This window comes from Suncus etruscus, chromosome 7 (genome assembly GCF_024139225.1).
Source record: "Suncus etruscus isolate mSunEtr1 chromosome 7, mSunEtr1.pri.cur, whole genome shotgun sequence".
In the NCBI taxonomy this organism is placed as follows: Eukaryota; Metazoa; Chordata; class Mammalia; order Eulipotyphla; family Soricidae; genus Suncus; species Suncus etruscus.
Window position 1 is genome coordinate 76,848,277 of NC_064854.1, and position 20,161 is coordinate 76,868,437.

Consider the following 20,161-nt stretch of genomic DNA (forward strand, 5'->3'; position numbering starts at 1 on the left):
CAAAATGTACAGTAACTGGTAAAAGTTAGCTAAAAGTGAAAAAAAATATAAAGACGGGCAGGGTCATTTATCTCACCTTCACTAAACATAAATCATCCTACAAGGAAAAAGGTTTAAAGAAAAGAAAACTATTGGGCCTGAGCAAAGTATAGGCCTCTTGCCTTGCAAGTAGCTGACTTTACTTAAATCTGTTACCCCATATAGTCCCTGGCACAATACCAGGAGTGATTCTTGAATGTAGAGTCAGGAGTAAACCCTGAGTAGCCAAATTACCTCCAACTCCCATCAAACTACTGTTTAATGCAAATGATATGGTCAGTCTCAAAGAAGAGAAGTGGCAGAGACATATTTTGGCTATGAATAAAAAGAAAAGGTAGAAGACCAGGAAATACATAGCACAGCAGTGCATTTGATGCAAATTCTATCTTCACCTTCATATATTCTTCCAATTATCACCAGATGCAGCCCTGAAGGCCCCCAAATATCACAGAAGTGGCCCAGGAACATAGAGAAATGTTCAGGAACTTCAGACACCAGCTGTTCCAGTCAGCCAAAAATTATGGTAGAGGCCCGAGTACTGTTACTGGGTCCACACATATACCATTCAAAAATAAAGGAAATGTGGCCCGAGTGACAGTGTAGCTGGGAGGGTGCTTGTCTTACATGCAGCCCACCCAGGTTTGATCCCAGGCATCATATATGGGCCTTCCAGGAGTAATTCCTAAGCACAAAGCCAGGAGCAATCTCTGAGTGCCACGGTTGTGACCACCTCTCAAAAGGAATAAGAAGTTTTCTTTTGATACTATTTCAAAATGAAAAAAAACTACAAAGTGAAAAATACATGAAAAAATAGAGTATAAATCAAGAACTCTTGCTCTTCAGATTTTGGAGTAGATAATATATGGAGGCTTAATAATGCAAAGCATTTAGCATTAACATAAACTATAAATAAACAATATTTTCTAGTAAGAGGTCAATATTCTGAGGCCCATAGTGGATAATGTGGCTACCTCTATCATACTTAATTTTCAAGTTTAGAACTCTTAGCATCAATGACTTTCAGAATATTTTAGCTTAAACACACCAAGTGGTATCTAAACAACAAGAAAGTGTATCTGTGAAAAATCAACATTCAGACTTAACAATTCAGATCAGATTTTATCAGAAAATTATATGGGTAAATTTACTTTTCAGAGCTTTTGCATTAAAAACTTTGAATATTAAATAAGTATATTCTTGTAATAAATTCATCATAATTAAAAATGGCTCTACAGATTGCCCATATATTCAAACTGTGCTTCTGAAAAGCACATAATCATAGGATGAAGGTACATCTATTTTTCCATTCTAGGCATAAAATAACAAAACACAAGATAATCCTATAGCTTATTACCTGTAGAAAGTAATTAAACAGTCGCAGAATTCAGGAAAAAAAATAGAATTAAAATTCTAAATTAGTGGAGGGTAGCTAATTAGAAGTGGCATGAAACAAAGTTTATTCAGTGCAACCAGTGAATGAAATATGTACTTTACCCCTTGTGTCAGAAAAACACAGGTTTGGAGACAATCAAACATATACTCAGAAGTAATCTTACATGTCTATTTTCTCTTCTTCTCCAAGCAGCTAATTCTTTAGAAGCTAGTTCTTCAGGACTCATTTTTATAAGATGGTCAGGAGTTACTTCTCCTTTTAGAACTTTTTTAAACAGTATCTGAAAGTATTTAAAAATGGGCAGGAAAAAAAGAAAAATACTTAAAAACAGTGTTTGAATAGGATTTATAAAAAAAATACAATTTTGAGAAGTGGGGATTGATGATGGATAGGAAGAGATGAAGAGAGTTAAGAGAAAAAAAATACAATTTTGAGACCTATTCACAAATGTTTAGTGATTTCCACACTACCATACTGAAGAAGAAAAAAATAGTTTTCTATTATATTATATCATGTAAGATAGCAAAATACCTATTTTATATAAAAATTGGCAAAGGACTGCAGTGATACCACAGTGCGTAGGGCATTTGCCTTGCACACAGCTGATCCGGGTTCGATCCCTGGCAACTTATATGGTCCACCAAGCCTGGCAGGAGTGATTTCTGAGTGCAGAGCCAGGAGTAACCCCTGGGCACCACCAGGTGTGGCCCAAATATCAAAAAAAAAGCAAACAAAAAATCAGAACAGAAAAATCACTTAAGAGTCTAGTAAGCATGTCTGTCTTGCACAGATGGCCACTATTTAGATTCCCAGAGCTCCCTGAAAGCCCGTGTTTGAGCTCTGCTGCCTGTGATCCAGGCAACGCAGCAAATCCAGACAATACAGCTGTCAGGTATGTTCTAATACCTCAAATAAAGAGGGTTCAATCCCTGGCAAGTACCTTAGCTAAAAGTAGCATGAGCCACAGAAAGGAATAGAACCTGGATGTTAGTGCAATACCCAATAAGCATAGGATGAGCACCACAGCAACCCTCAGCAAAAACTAAAACCAGAAGACCCATGAGTTCCAGTACTGAAAGAACATTTTCTCTGTGCATGCACCACAGCCTAATACACTACTCCCAGTGAATAGCACAACTAAATGCATATAGATACATGTGTGATCTCTGGACAGAGAGACAACAAAAACAAAGAGAAGGGAAAATATTTTTAAATAATCTATTTTAAAAAATCAATATGGAAAAGTACGAACCAATACAATATCCAAAACTGTAACCTTCCTAGGGACAAATACTTTTAAAACAACCAAAATTGTGAAAGAGAATACAGAGTAAAGAACATACTGCAAAAAATAAAGTTTAAGAGACTGGAGTGGTGGTGCAAGCAGTAAGGCATATATATGCCTTGCATGTGCTAGCCTAGGACGGACCACGGTTTGATCCCCTGGCATCCCATATGGGCCCCCAAGTCAGGAGCAATTTCTGAATGCATAGCCATGAGTAACCCCTGAGCGTCATCGGGTGTTCCCCCCACCCAAAAAAAAGTTTAAAAAAAAATTTGTTTTAATTTTTGAGCGTTATATCCAGCAATACTTGGGGATACTTTAGGATACTTCAACAAGTAAAAGGGTACTTTATACTTCAAGTTTTTAATCAGAGAAAGGTTTGGGTTCTAATGTAGTCTGATTTATAAATACTGTGAAATAACTATCACAACTGATTCAGCAAATATGCATCCATATTTTAATTAACCTAACTATGGTTCTGAAATCTTTATTCAATTCCATAATCTATTTGTCTAGACCAAAAATGATAAATTGGTTAGATAAAAATAAAACATAACAATTTTATTTGTAAATCTTTTTAAATATTATTGAGGGTCAGACAGAGAGTTCAAAGTTTCTGTCTTTTGCATTTGCATTTACATGTTTAACATGTGGGAAGACTGGATTTCATCTCTAGCACCACATGGTTCCAAGCACCACCTTGAATAACTACCAAGAAGAGTGAGAAGACTCCAAGCATTGCCACAAGTGCTCTAATCATTTCCCCAGCAAAAATAAATAAATTAAAAAAAAATAAAAACAGGGTCCGGAGAGATAGCACAGCGGCTTTGCCTTGCAAACAGCCGCTCCAGAACCAAAGGTGGTTGGTTCGAATTCCGGTGTCCCATATGGTCCCCGTGCCTGCCAAGAGCTATTTCTGAGCAGACAGCCAGGAGTAACCCCTGAGCACCGCCGGGTGTGGCCCAAAAAACAAAAATCAAACAAACAAACAAAACAAAACAAAACAAAAAAAAAATGGTTTTGGCTTTTGTCTTTAAATAAAAATATACTAAAATACTTTTATATTTTCTAGATGCAGTAATTTCTTACAAATCATAGATTTATTTTCAGGACTAAATCTATAGTGTTAATATAGTGTTATGAATTTTGGTTTATTAAGAATTTTTGAAGACATATAAATGAACTACAACATGACGGACATAAAATAGTTCAACAGGATGAACTATTAAGATTCTTGTCTTGTTGGGGCCGGGCGGTGGCGCTGGAGGTAAGGTGCCTGCCTTGCCTGCGCTAGCTAGCCTAGGACGGACCGAGGTTCGATCCCCCGGCGTCCCATATGGTCCCCCAAGAAGCCAGGAGCAACTTCTGAGCGCATAGCCAGGAGTAACCCCTGAGCGTCACAGGGTGTGGCCCAAAAACCAAAAAAAAAAAAGATTCTTGTCTTGCACATGGTCAAATGGGGTTTGATGCCACAATTCCCCCTAAATTCCCGAGACTGTCAAGAATGATGCCTAAGCTCAGCAACGAGCCAAGTGTAAGTAAGGCCTGAACACTACTGGCTCAAAAACAAATCCAAAAAAGAAAAGTTCACATAAGCCTGATTAAGAGAAATACAGTATTTTATACTTTTAGAGATTCATTTTATATTTTACACTACCAACCATTTATAAAGAATTTATAACTCAGCTCCAGAGCAAAAATAAATAAATAAATAATGCAGGACCCCAAGAAAAACTTGTTCTTATTATAAGAAATACATGTTATAATCATACAACAAAGCATACTCTATTACAATTTTCAATTTTCATGTGTTTAGTATAGTTGGAAAACATCAATTACCTAAAGACATAAATAAAGCATACTTACATTGTTTTTAGGATCTTTCAGATTAAACATCAAACTTCTATATTTGTTCTTATATTTAGCATCAGTGTCACGGAAAAAAGAGAACAGTTCTTTTTCAATTTTTGTGGCAACTTTCGTTGCCTTCTCTTCTGGTATCTTCAAATTTGAATCTGTAAGTCTTAAAATGAGAATAACTTGATTATTCTTCAAAAACATAATGTACTAATATTCAATCTTCTATAATGCTATGTATTACCTTTTCATAAGTATGTCTTTGAGAGAATGTCTGACACTTTGTCTAATTTGATCTGCAGAAGGCTTGGAAGAAGCAGGAGGTGGATGTGTATTAGACACGACTTTTTCAATTTTCTTCTTTTTCATCTCCTGTTTCTCATGAGTACCTAATTTAATGTCAAAATACAATAAATTGTGTCTATAAATAGTTCTTGTGATGCATAAGAGTTTATGTGAAAGTATCTAAAAAAGCACTATTTAGAAATAAAATCAAAACTCTTGAGTTCATACTAAAATACTTCTGATCCAAACACTTCACTTTCAAAGAATCTCAAGTAGAAATAGACAAAAAATGATTCTAAAGCTATAAAATACACTCTTCATATATGGATATTAACTTTAAGAAATGATCTGAAAAAAAAAAAGAAATGATCTGAACATATTAGGTAAGCAGATAATTTAATAACTTAAAAATGACAAATTGATGTTATCTCTTTCTTAATGGTATCTGATACTGGTATCTTAAATGCTAAGCTTTCTAAATGATTTTTAGATTATTACTAATTCATACAACACACTCCTACAATCTCAATATGAAACATTCCACACTTTTCTGGCCTACCGTAACACCGTCTTCCAGAACTGCAATTCAGTTATAGCTTTCATCTTCCATTTTTCTTATTCATGTTCTTTGCATTTAACCAACTTCAAGACAGTCCAACACTACCACTATTTCCTGACATTAATTTTTTTCACTGTAAAAAAAATCTATATTGGCAAAACCAATATTGGCAAAACCACAACCTAGTAAAAGTCAACTTTTGACTTTTGACACTGACTATTTCAATGCTTCAAATAGCTTCAATGAGCTGAAGGATGTGGACAAAAGTATACAATGCCATCATCAGAGCTCAAAAACCTTAAAGTGGTAATTCAACTGGCTCCTCCAACTGTCCAAAGAATTTATTTTTACATATTTTTTACTCTCTACTCAAATCAACAATACCTTTTTCCCCAACTTCAATCACATTTGACTTTCACACAATTCACTAAGGAAATAAAGTCAGTTTCATCATATTTTCTCATCAGCCTTATGTTCTTATCACATAGTCCTCTTTAGTGTTACAGGGACGAGAGTGCCCCTTTCTAATACAAACCCATGTAAATAGACTCCATGCCCATTATTCACACAAATATGTTGGCTCAAAAAAGCATATTTCTACGTCAAACCCTTCAGTCTAACTGCCATGTAGTCCCCTCCTCAAAAACAATTTCACCTTCTTTCAAACCCCCCTTCCTATCTTATACCATGTTACTTTAACATCAGAGGTCTCTGAAAAAAAAAAAATCTAATGCAAATTTCTAATGTTCTCCTCACCTATAACCTAATATCTCGTTATATCTTCATGTTAACTAAATTTTGTGAAGTGATATACCATTTCTTATCTACTTATTGTCTGTCTTCTATTAGTTTGCCTTTTTTTTTTTTGGGGGGGGGTCATACCCAGCAGAGCATAGAGATTACTCCTGGCTTTGTGTTCAGAACTCACTCCCAGGGGCCGAAGAGATAGCAAGTGGTAGGGTGGTAAGGCATTTGCCTTGCAAGCAGCCTACCCAGGACCAACAGTGGTTCAAATCCCAGCATCCCATATGGTCCCCTGAGTCTGCCAGAAGCAATTTCTGAGCACAGAGGCAGGAGTAACCTGAGTGCTGCCAGTTGTGGCCCCAAAACAAAAACAAAACAAACAAAAAAGATATCTCTCCTGGCAGACTCAGGGGACCATATGGAATGCCAGGGATCAAACCCAGATTGTCCACATGCAAGACAAATGCCCCTGCACAGGGCCTATTAGTTTGCTTTTACGTAGGGGTGACAGTAATACTCCCTGGGACCACTCCATTCAGTCCTGCAGTGCAGTACTTAGGGGCCATCAAGCAGTGCTAGAAGGAAGGCTAAGGGGAGAGGGGAGGAAGTTTAAGGAACTGAACTCAAGACCAGTTCAGTGATTCACCCCTTGAATTCATATTCTTCTAAGAGCCAGGAGAAAGGACCAGGACATTATCTTATTAAGTTCATTTTAACTTCCCCCAAATTTAAAGCAATGATTTTAACTTTCAAGTAGACCAATAATCTATTTGTATGACATTAAAATGATAAATTTTATTTTATTTTTTAAAAGCTTTATTGATTGGCTTCTAGGCCACACCCAGAAGAGCTCAGTGGTCACACTCTTGGCTCTGCACTCAGAAACCTCCCCTGGCAGGTTGGGGGACCATATAGAAAGCCGGGAATCGAACCCGGGCCCTCCTGGGTCAGCCGCATGCAAGGCAAATGCCCTATCACTGTGCTATTCTCTCCAGCCCCTAAAATGATAAATTTTAGAAAATGTCATAATACAAGAAATAAAACATAAACACATAAGTATATTATTTTTATTAATCATATTACCTGTTTTTGATGTTTTTTCTCCTATACAAGGATTAGTTACAGACTCTTTGGGTATTTTTTCACTTTTTTCTTCTGAGGATCTACGGGGTAATACTGGGTGTCCCATCTTTCGAAGAGGAGCTAGCTGCCATTTTTTAATTTCACTGTCTCTATAGTCTGATGAGTTCTTACCTTCCCCAGATTCCTGAAAATAGGATTTAATTCATTAGAATTAAATTTAAATGCAAAGCAAATCTGAAGACTATAAAAAGTGAATAAAATAAACTGAATTAAAAAATTAAATCAAATTAGCATGCAACCTATTAAGCTATCAAGCATATTCCAATACTTAGTGCAAAATGAAGACTTTTTCTTAAGCTATAAGGAACTTTCAAATATTAGCACGAAGAACATTCACACCTTTTATAACCTGTAAAAGAAAAACAAAAAATACAGACTATGTCCCCAAACAATAGTATCAGATAGAAAATTAGATATGTGTTGCCTTATTTGGCTATGCATATGGCAAAGAGAAATGATACATCAACAATCTTTATCCCTTGTTTATATAAAAAATTATCCTTGACAATTATTTTTTAATCCCTTGGCAATTTTAATCCCAAACGTAAAATAAATGATCATGGTTACATGAGGTCCTTGTATGTACAAGTGTGCAGTAAATCTTGTTCTATTTATAATGTACAAAGGATTAGAAATAAAACCATAATTCTGAGATCCTTGGGAAGGAATCGTATCAAATCTTGTTTGAGAGATAAAAGAAATAGTTAACATGTTTTCAGAAGGCAGCATATATTTAAAAAAAAAAAAAGAAAACTGACATATTCTAGACTAGGATGCTCTAATTTTTTTTATTTACTTTTTTCCTATCACCCAATTCCCTAACAGCTCCCATATTTCAACCAGTGTTATACAGCTAATTTTGGTACCATACTTGACATGCAAGAATTTAATAAATAATTTAGCATACAATAGTGTTTTAGAAAGATTTCCTGAGCAGGAGAAATAGTACAGCATGGAGAGCTCTTGCCTTAAACATAGCTAACTATGGTGCCACAACACTTCTAGGAGTGGTCCCTAAATGCAAAGCCAGAAGTGAATGGTAAGCATAGCTGGGCTTAAAAAAACAACAAAACCAAAAAATTTTCTAAACTAAAATTAAAAAAATCCAAGATTCAACATTTCATAACAAATTTAAAAATGCAGCAATCATTTAGATCACATGCATTTAATCATCTATCTCTTTACTTTTTTTGTCAGAAACGAGATAGAGGGACATAAAGAAGGTTTGCAAGCATAATAATAATTTTTACCTTTTACACAGGACACAAATCAACAATATGACAATACAGTAAGCAATACTACTAAATAGTTGAGCAATTATACCTATGAAGTGATAAATGAGGGCCAGATAGTGCAATGGGAAGTGCACGTGTCTGTCACAAGCCCAACTCAGCTTCAATCCCCTTCACTCCTTATGGTGCCCTGAGCCCTGTCAGGTGTGATCCCTGAGCACAGCCAGGTGTGGACCAAAAAAAAAAAAAAAAGTGATTAATAGTTACTGGTAAATATTAGCTTTCCAAAGGAATGCTATAAACTGTTCTCTAAGTTCTCAAGTCTATATTTGAAGTTAACCAGTCAACAGATAAAAAAAGAATTAAATCTGATCCTCAAAGTCTTGGCAGACAAAAATGCTACATGCCCTAATAATTGGACTACTACTGAAAGCATTATTTTTCATAAAGTGTCTACAAAACAGAAAAATAAAAAACGTTAAGCATTTGCATTGCATGTGTTCTAGCCCACTCTGATACCTAGAGCCTTCTCTGATCCTTTTCTACCATGACCCTTGAGCAGAGCAGGAATAGTTTGAGCACCACTCAAGTGGCCTAAATACCCTCAAAAATAAAAATAGAGTTTCTAAAAGAACTGACTTTGTGAGTAATGAAGACTTTTAAGAAAATATGTTATGTTCTTCAATCTGAAGAACATGGACTAAAACTTTCCAATGTTCCTTCAAACTCTATAGCTCATGCACTTTGTGTTTTGAGATAACTATATTTGGCTTTCTACCTACATGTTTGTTGCCACTCAGTTTCCTCCTTAGCACCATTTCTAAAAACATGATTAACTAAATTTATTACATTCTTTCTCCTATAGCTAAATAAATACACTGAAGTATTTATTTACAAAGTAGTTTTAGACAGCAGTTAAAAATGTAACATAAGATGGATTAGAGAGTATGGGGGTAAGAAAGTGGTTTCCACATAACTGCTGTTGTGAGCCTGGCTCAAATCCTTGGTACTACACATGGTCTAGTAGTCACTCCGATGCACAGGGCCAGGATGAGCCCCAAGCACCATTGCCAGGTAGAGTACACCTGCTCTCAAAAAATAACTTCTAAAAAAATGTAACAAGCAAGAAAACTTATCTTTAAAGAGATCACACCCCACACCCTTTCAGGTAGTTCACATGGACAAAGCCACTGAATCTCCTCAAAATATTTTGTTTTTTATTTATTTGAGCGTAATACCTGACAATACTAAGGAATTAATCCTGGCTCTGCACTCAGGAATCACTCCTGGCAGTGCTTGGTGGACCATTTGGAATGCTGAGAGATCAAAGCTGTGTCAGCTGCATGCAAGGCAAATGCCCTACCTGTTGTACTATATCTGTCTAGTTCCAAAAGTCCATCTTTTAAAATGAAAAACTATGAGGTGAAGATTCCAACAAATACTGTAACAAAGATCAAAGAATTACGGTTGCTTTACTTTACAGAATAAAAATAATTTTCCACTTGAAAATAATGCCAGGTGTAGTTTAAAGATTAACACACATTTACTGACTAAAAGTCATCTTTAAAAAAATACCAAGGGATCAGACTACAAATGGGTAGACTTGTAGAACAAGAAAGTACCTTGATTGCAAATAAACAACAACAGTTTAATTAACAGCATCACATATTGGCCCACGAACACTATCAGAAGTAATCTCTAAACTGAAAGAAGAAGAAATACTGAGCACAGAGTGGTATGATTCCCAAATCCAAACCAACATGTTTGTTTGTTGCTGTATACACACATACACACAATGAAATATTTCTCAACTATAAAGACAGAATCTTTCCTTTCGTTACAATATGAATAGTACAGGGCTGCAGGAGGGCTGAGGAAACAAAGTCAGAAAAGAAAGATGAGTTAGCATATACGCTATGCAATGAGAAGGGGCTTGTCCTATAAAAAGAAATTCTTAAGACTGTAGGACCATATGGCATACTAGGGGTGAAATCTGGGTCAACTACAAGGAAATAAACCTTCCTGGTGCACTATCTCCCTGGCACTCTACTAAAGTATTTTAAATTAGGAGTCACTTTATTTAAAAAAAAAAATCTAAATGTACACTAGAACAATGAAACCTAGAGAAAAATCTCAAATTCTGTCTTATTCACACAAAATAATGTAATGAGCTTACCCGTTTTAAAATCTTGACCTTGTGTTTCACTGTATCATCAGCATATTTGGTTTTGTCATTTGTTGGCATATGCTTTGACAACCCAAGCTTTTCATATTCCATTGTCTTATCTTCGATATGAACTTCAAGTTTAGCTTGATTTTCCAAAATATCCACATCTACTTCAGTCTTTTTATCTTCTTCAGCACAACATTTGACACACACATATTCTTTGTCTTCCTCTCCCATTTGTTGTGCTTGACTAAGGCTTAATCCAACACAATCACCATGAAACCAGTCATCACATCTCCCACAGCCAACCATAAACCTAGGAGAAAATAGTTTTGAAAATCAATGTCATGTGAAAACCGAAGTAAAATTTAGTTTCTTGCATACTTTCTTCCTTTCCCCATACTATCAGTTCAACAGGGGCAAGGTTTCAAGAAAGTATTCTCTAAGAATGAAAACGTTCAATTAAGATATTTGCCTTTGGTATGATTGTTCAAAGACTGAGAAAAAAAAAAAAGCCTAAGAGTTAAAATAAGGGCAACTGAATTCATCATCATACAACAAAAAATAGTAAAGTACAGAAAGATATCCATTCTTCAATGAGAAGGAAGCTGATATGATAATCTGATCACAATCCTTACCAATTATTTACCAACTACAAATTATATCACACATATTATAAAAGGATTCATAAACTATTCCTTAATTTCAAAGCTTCTAATTGGTGACATATTGACTTAGCTGAAAGTCTGTATTTTTGTGTGGGCTTTGCAATCACATGGTTTAAATAAGTTGTTTCCCTAGACATCAATATTTTTTGTTGTTTTAGGGCCACACTCATTGACGCTCAGGGGTTACTCCTGGCTATGCGCTCAGAAACTGCTCCTGGCTTGGGGGACCATATGGGACACCGCGGATCAAACCGCGGCCCATCCTATGCTAGCACTTGCAAGGCAGACAGACGCCTTACCTCTAGCGACACCTCACTAGACATCAATATTTTAATTTGCAAATATTGATGTTCAGGCTAAATTTTTTTAATTTACCTTTTTTTTTGTTTTGTTTTTTAGGCCACACCCGGCATTGCTCAGGGGTTACTCCTGGCTGTCTGCACAGAAATAGCTCCTGGCAGACATGGGGGACCATATGGGACACCGGGATTCGAACCAACCAACTTTGGTCCTGGATCGGCTGCTTGCAAGGCAAACACCGCTGTGCTATCTCTCCGGGCCCTAATTTCCTTTTTTTTTTAATGCATTTGTATAACTAACCAATGAAAAGGTTTAGAGACCTAGGATTTATGGCTATAAAAGCTCATTTATTATTTCTCCAGAATTATTGGTGACTAAAGTTGTATATGTGTATCAGCAATTTGAGATTTTTTTTTTTTTTGGAAAATGCAATCATTATTAACATTCTCCTTCATTGTACAGGTTTATAATTCATGACATATTTGCAAGTTTAGAACTTAAGTGAAATTTTTTTCTACGATGATTTATAAAGCTATACTGACTTTCAGAACAGTGGCACCATCATGTCAAAAAACGTCATCTATTGGCTGGATCAACAAATAGCAAATAGGTGAGTAGGGAGGGCTCTTGTCTTACACAAGGGCTGACCAGGATTCAACCCCCAGCATTCCATATGGTCCCCCAAGCCCACCAGGGGTGATTTCTGAGTTGAGAGCCAGGTGTGCCCAAAAACAAAAAAGCAACAAAAAAAGCCCCAAAACTTTATGATCTTATGAAATGTTAGATAATACTGGGTGGTACTGATACAGCTCTTCACTTGTCATGTTTTAGTCTAAACACAAAAATTAGATCTTGCTTTTCAGTTTTTTTTTTTTTTTTGGTTTTTGGGTCACACCCAGCAGCGCTCAGGGGTTACTCCTTGCTCCACGCTCAGAAATCGCTCCTGGCAGGCTCAGGGGACCATATGGGACGCCGGGATTCAAACCAATGGCCTTCTGCATGAAAGGCAAACACCTTACCTCCATGCTATCTCACCGGCCCCGCTTTTCAGTTCTTAAGTGTCATGAAAATAGCCATTCCAAAGCTTCTCATTCTCCAATAGCAAATTTTCTTATGTGCTTTCCTAATATGTACTATGTATTGCTATGTACTAACAGAACCTAACTTCTTTATGTATACAAGTCAACAATATTTAACCTAACTGGCAAGCTATTCTTACTGAATAAGTCCTAAATATCACTGATTTATCTGACTTGGGAAACTCAAAATTCTGTGCCTTACATTAAAAAAAAATAATGATTTTGTTCATAAACCAAGTAGAAAAATTAAATAATGTGGTATTTATTCCCAAGATAGAAATGGCATATAAATTTCAGACCTCTTTAGATTTATCCATGATGCAATACTGGTTTTCCAGGAAAAAAGTTTGAAAATGTATCTTGAAGTTCTTCAGACTGCAATCACTAGAAATATTTTTCATAAAAGCAGCATGAATTTCTTTAAAAGTTATTAGTGAGGGGTCGGAGTGATAGCATAGCGGTAGGGCACGTGCCTTGCACATGGCCAATCCCAGAGGGAATCCAGTTCGATTCACTGCAACCCATATTGGTCCCTCAAGCCTGCCAGGTGTGATTTCTGAGTGCAGAGCTAGGAGTAACCCTGAGCACTGCCAGGTCTGACCCAAAAACAAACAAAAAAAGTTATTAGTGAATTCCCTTTATTTCCACTCCCAGAGAGTACTGTATTATTTCTCCTAAAAAAAATCTAAATTAATATTATTAAAACTCACACAATGACATGAGCTAAGCTTTTGTCCCAAAATTCAAAATTAAACTTATAAATCATATTAGAAAAATTCAAAATTTTATTTACTTACAAGTTTTAGGACTATAAATTTACTATTATTTCACCATACCTCAGTTTCCATACTTGAATCTCTGTATTAATGCCATTTATAAATTTTGGGACACTGTATTTTATAAAACTTAACAAAATTGGAACCAGAGTGGTGGCACTAGAGGTAAGGCCTTGCAAGTGCTAACATAGGTTGGACTGTGGTTTGATACCCCGGTATCCCATATGGTCCCCAAGCCAGGAGAAATTTCTGAGCGCAGAGCCAGAAGTAACCTCTGACCGTCAAATGAGTACGGCCCAAAAATGAAAAAAAATTTTTTAACAAAATTGAAAATTAAAAATTACACCTCTCCTTCCCACATTTCCAGGAAATATTAACTCACTTAAAAATAAAACTGATTACATAGGGGCTAGAGAAAGAGTGCAGCAGGTAGGGCATTTACTTGCACATGGCCAACCCAGGCTTAATCCCTGGCATCCCAGGATACCTGGAGAACCACCAGAAAGAAGTTTCCTGAGCGCAGTCTAAAGTAATCCAAGTGTGACTCGGTATGGGCCAAGAAACAAACAAACAAACAAAAAAATCTGACTACTCAGAAATATAAAGATTTTTTTAAGGGGGCCACACCTGGTGATTCTCAGGGCGACAACTGCCTCTGCACTCAAGAATTACTCCTGGCAGATTAGGGACCATGTGAGATGTCAGGGGTCTAAAATGGGTGAGTCAGCTGTGTGCAAGGAAAAGCACCCTACCCACTGTACTAACTCTCTAGACCTAGAGATGATTTTTGGATCTAAAGTTTGTTAACTTCACGAACCATATTTTTTTAAGTTAAGTTATCAACAACAACAACAAAAAAAACTTTCCTCTTTCCAATTCCTCGTGTTTTAAAGGCATAGTAATAACAGAGAGCAGAACAACTTTCCAATTTTCTGCTCTGGTCTTGAATTTCTAAGTAACAGTAGACAAAAATCACTTACAAAAAAGACTAACTTGGGGCCGGAGAGATAGCATGGAGGTAAGGCGTTTGCCTTTCATGCAGAAGGTGTGTGGTTCAAATCCTGTCACCCCATATGGTCCCCCAAGCCTGCCAGGTGTTGATCCAAAAAGAAAACACCTGCCAGGTGTTGATCCAAAAAGTAACTCGGCAGAGATATCTCACTAAAGTTGTACCATGTGATCTCTGGACCAACACCTTAGCCAAATCAGTAAAACTAATTTCTATTACTTTGTGTTTAAAAACAAATTTTTAAGCAAATAAAAAAAAAACTATATTAGATTTCTAAGACAATTCAAAGCAAATTTTAAATTCTAAATGCAATCTAACCTTTTTGGCAGAAACTAGAATATATTTTTATAAAATCTGTTTATTCAAAACATGTTTTTTTGGGGGGGGAGGGGGCCACACCTGGCAGCGGTCAAGGGTTATTCCTGGCTCTGAACTCAGAAATCACTCCTGGCAGGCTCGGGGAACAACATGGGATGCCAGGGATCAAATCCAGGTCAGCCATTCAAAAATGCCTTACCTCCTGTGCTATCATTCCAGCACTTTTTCAAAATAATTCTAAGCAACACTGAAAACTCCAACATACTAATCTACAACTGGTAATGGATACAATAGAAACTAAAAATACTAAAATATTGTCAATTTGAAGATATATTTCAACGTAGATATGAAAGACTTAAGATCTTGCTGAAAGGCCAATCAGCTTATGTTTCCAAGAAACTCATGGTTATCTTAATAAGTAATGTGTGTGCATATATATTTTATGCATACTAAATAGATGTCAATAGCATACACTTAGGTATTTAAAATATGAAAAAAGAAAAAAAAAAGGCTTTCTAAAAATTGGGGACCAAAATCAGTGTGGCTTATAGCTTACTCCTGTCTCTGAATTCAGAAATCACTCCTGACAGGTTCAGGGGCTATATGGGATGCTGGGGATTGAACAGGTCAACTGCATACAAGATAAGCACTCAATCTGCTGTACTGTCTGTCCCTCTGGCCTCCCAAAACTAAAAGAATTAATGTGTATGGTCAGAATTAATGTCTTTAAAGTTGCTTATGTTTAAGTTTTATAGTCCCATAAATAAGTCACAAAATATATTTCCAACTGAAAGCATACAAACATACACACAAAAAACACATACACACAAAGAAACCTAATCTAATCATAGAATGTGCAAAATACTTAAAGAATAAAAAACCTTGGAAAGAGTAGAGGATCTAGTCAATTGTCAGACACATGCCTAGCATGTTATAATTAGAAAGCATTGGTGAAGGGGGGTATTCCGTTTATGACTGAAATTCAACTACAAACATGCTTGTAATCATGGTACTTAAATAAAATTAAAAGAAAAAAAGAATTCAGGGCCCGGCGAGGTGGCGCTAGAGGTAAGGTAACGCCTTGCCAGCATTAGCCTAGGATAGACCACAGTTCGATCCCCCACCGTCCCATATGATCCCCCAAGCCAGGAGTGACTTCTGAGCGCATAGCCAGGAGTAACCCCTGAGCGTCACCGGGTGTGGGCCAAAAACCAAAAAAATAAAAAAATAAAAATAAAAAAAATATAAAAAAAAAAAGAATTCGGGGCCGGCGAGATGGCGCTCAAGGTAAGGTGTCTGCCTTGCAAGCGCTAGCCAAGGAAAGGACCACGGTTCGATCCCCCGGCGTCCCATATGGTCCCCCCAAGCCAGGGGCAATTTCTGAGCGCTTAGCCAGGAGTAACCCCTGAGTATCTAACGGTGTGGCCCGAAAAACCAAAAAAAAAAAAAAAAAGAATTCAAGTTCTGAGTTCATACCTGGAACCAAAAAAAACAACAAATTAAAAAAAAAAAAAAACTTTAACAGAGCATAGCTGTCAAAAGATCTAGAAACTCAGGCATCAAAGAGCTTTCATTGTGGTGGGTGCAAAAGATAAGAGATAGAGGACATTTATTTCGAGATAATAGCACTCATAAATTCATGTCTTCTGCAAGGATTAAAGTGGGAAAATTTCATACTGCATTGGTGCTTTTATTCTTCTTTTCCTTTTAGTAAACATTGTATCATTGACATAGTAAAGGCAAGTTAATATATAAAGAAAATACTTCTACTTAAGTTTCTGTAGTCAGAAAATCAAAGGTATGTGAAAGGGTTTCAAAATTCTCTCGTTAAATATATATATATTATATATATAATATATATTATATATATATACTTCCACATCAGTTATACAGGATAAACTTAAAATCTTCCAAGTCTAATATTCCAAGTCATTTTTCAGACTGGGATACAAAACTCTTAGGTTTTATCTAATAGTTACACCTATTTTACATAAGCAATATAAGGTCTAGAAACAGGACTATCACTGAATCTTCATTTTAGCAAACAATTGATGTTAGAAAAGTTCCAGTAATCACTAAAAGACTTGTACAAATTCTCGACAACGTAAGCAGAATAGAAGGTGAGTTACAAAAACAGCTATTAATGACATACTTTTAATAAGGCCATCAACTAGAGGTCAAAGTTTCACGTAAAAATTCACAGTTTTGGGGCCAGCGAGGTGGCGCTAGAGGTAAGGTGTCTGCCTTGCAAGTGCTAGCCAAGGAAAGGACCACGGTTGATCCCCCAGCGTCCCATATGGTCCCCACAAGCCAGAGGCAATTTCTGTGCGCTTAGCCAGGAGTAACCCCTGAGCATCAAATGGGTGTGGCCCGAAAAACCAAACAAAAAAAAATTCAGTTTTAAAGTTCCTATTCTATTACTCTAATCACATACGTGATTAATTCATATAGAAAAAGGCTTGCCTAAATGCTTACTTGAAAATATGTTCTAGTTGTCAATTCTTAGGCCTGCAAATTTAGCAAGCGCACTTTAAAATATTTGAAACTGGTGCTTTAAATTAAAAAGCAGGGGCCAGAAGAACAGCAGTAGGGTATTTGCCTTGCACGCAGCTGACCCAGGACAAACCTGGGTTTGATTCACAGCATCCCATATTGTCCCCCGAGCCTGCCAGCAGAAATTTCCCAGTGCAAAGGCAGGAGTATCCCCTGAGTTTTGGTTGTTGTCCCCAAAAAAAGTAAAATAAATTAAAAAGTAAAAATAATACATGTACTAGAGCAAATGTAGCACTTTATTCAAACATGACCTTTTTAAAAAGAAAAAAGAAAACACATTACTATAAAGTTTAGCACTACTGGATTATAAAATAATGCAAACCAGAATCAAGCCAACAGACTAAATCACATGGGAACACTTTAATACAAACTGTTCTGTTTACAGAACTGTTCCACACAAGAACTTCCACTCAGACTTGGTCTCTAATCCACACCAATGTATTACAGCAAAGATAATTATGAAGTCCCTGCTTAAAATTTCACTTTATTTTTATTTTTTCCTGATTTTGGGGCCACACCCAAAACTCAGCGTCATACCTGGTTACACACAGAGGTTACTCCAGGCTATTCACTCAGAAATCACTCCTGGCTTGGGGACCACATGGGACACCGGGGGATAAAACCGAGGTTCATCCTGAGTCAGCCCTATGCAAGGCAAACACCCTACAGCTGCGCCATCACTCAGTCCCCTAAAATCTCACTTTCTATATTATTTACGTTTCAGGCTGGGAAAAGCCACGTTAATATTTACTTTCATAACTGTATTAATGTACGCTTTATACTGATTCTTTTATCCTATCAGTGTTGATAGAAGTTCCAGCAGCAATCTGAATTCTTAAACAGGATAACCTCGCAGCTGCAAACTCCACATTCATCTCGTTTTCATTTTCTTAAAAAGTCAACAAATAAAAAATACACTGGGAGGAGAATGTACTAGGAATGTACAAGGGTCAACAGTATCACAAAACATTAAATCATACCAAAGAGTCATGTAAAAATCATTTCTTAAAAATGAAAATTCTCCAAGAAAGTCTTCAAAATTCATTAAAACATGCAAAAAAGAAATTCACTCTATTCCATGTTAAATACAAATTCATCTGGGTATAAAACAATAGATTTAGCTACCAAATTTTATTACAAGGTCTGATCTGATAGCTGTGTAGTAGCAGCCATAGAAAATGTTTCATTTCACTCTCCCCAAAATGCTGAAAAGAAAAATACTATTCCCATTATGACCTTCACACTTTATTACTACTTCCTTTGAAGCCAAATAAAACATGTATCTTACAAGATCTAGAGTGGTTTAACAATTTTTGCTGCTTTCTTCAGATGCAATAAGTCTATTATCAACTGTCAGTTATAAAACATATTGATATATATCATCTATTATCAGGCTATGCTTTTTTGATGTGGCTTCATCTTTCTATCATTTATCCAAGACTGATGAACTGTTTTTTTTTTTTAATTTACTTCGTGAAAGTCTTCATTATAATTTCTTTCTACAAGAAAGTTCACATTAATCCCACCTTTCAAAGGCAATTTCATTTCAAGTGCATGTCACAAACATACACATACAAACACACACACACACCTGTTGCCATGTGGCTTTTTGCAAAACCCACAATGTTTGCTGGGAGTCCACATATATTTGGTTTCAAATGAAGAGCTATGATCTGAGCCTTCTCTTTTTACTGTAGCTATATTGTCTGGAATGAACAATGGTGGCTCATCCAAAGAAAAATTTCTGCTACTTCTTCTTTGGCGAGGCTGTAGATTCCTCTCAGGCTTTTTAAGTTTTAGTTTATCCTCCTCCTTAAGATGCTCCACACTTGTCTGTTCAAGCTCTTCCTTCATATGAATATTGGTTTTCACTGCAGTAACTAGTTGCTGAGGCTTATGGCATTGTTTCTGATGTAATAAATGGCCTATCTGTGCAGAATGCTGAGATTCTTTAGAGCAACCAGGTTGCCCATGAGGCTTATCAGTCGAAGAATGAACTAAAGGTTTAGAAATCTGTACAAAATTTTGATCCTGTGGTGTTCTTTTCAATATAGGATGAGCTTGATTTTTCACAGATTTGACCCCAGAATTACAAGTCTTTGGATCTTTATCAACCTGTTTTTTTCTCACTTTGGCTGATCTATGAAAATTTTGCTGTGATTCTGCTTCATCAGCATTTCTTTTCACATTTTTGACATGAACTTTAGTTTTGTTATGCACTAGTTCATGCTTTGCATCAACAATTTTCCTCATATTATCCGTGGTCATGTTTTGTTTAGAAGGAATTGCAGGTTTTATATATTTAGATTTTGTGTTTTTTGACTCTGAGCAAGTAGTAGTATTTGACTGGCTGTTTTTGTCATCTTGAATGTTTGCTGCTTCATGAGACTCCATTTTAACAGTTTCGATAATATTTAATTGTTTTGAATTTTGGTCAGAAACATCACAAACAGCATTTTCTAAAATATTACTTTCTAGTTCTAAAGGACTAGTATCAACCACCTCCAAATTTGACTCATTAAACTCGGTATTCTCTAACTGTTTATCACTGGACTTTGTGTCTTTACAATAATCCACTGGTTCTATTTCATGTCTTTGAAAGGAACTCTTGTCTTTTTCAGTTACTTCCTTGGTATTCTTCAATTCCAAATTACATTCCTTTATTTCATCCACAGAACTAGATAAATCTACAAGACTCTTTTTCATTTTATTTGCATTTGAAAAAGCAGCAGCATCTGAGAGTGTCACAGAAGA

General features: G+C 36.2%; 1 protein-coding gene across 3 annotated transcripts in view; it reads right to left on the bottom strand.

Moving 5' to 3' along the window:
* The window catches only part of PHF3 (PHD finger protein 3), a 425,013-nt gene that overhangs the window by 25,844 nt on the left and 379,008 nt on the right, over positions 1-20,161 (bottom strand). For 2 of the 3 annotated variants that reach the window (XM_049776749.1, XM_049776750.1), the window contains 6 exons: positions 18,999-20,161; positions 10,714-11,020; positions 7,246-7,429; positions 4,819-4,963; positions 4,584-4,740; positions 1,596-1,712 (listed from right to left, as the gene is read on the bottom strand). The exon at positions 18,999-20,161 is cut by the window's right edge and continues 614 nt beyond it. In XM_049776749.1, coding sequence (XP_049632706.1) covers positions 1,596-1,712; positions 4,584-4,740; positions 4,819-4,963; positions 7,246-7,429; positions 10,714-11,020; positions 18,999-20,161 — 2,073 coding nt within the window. The remainder of the gene's footprint in view (positions 1-1,595; positions 1,713-4,583; positions 4,741-4,818; positions 4,964-7,245; positions 7,430-10,713; positions 11,021-18,998) is intronic. The other variant, XM_049776751.1, reaches the window with a different exon arrangement.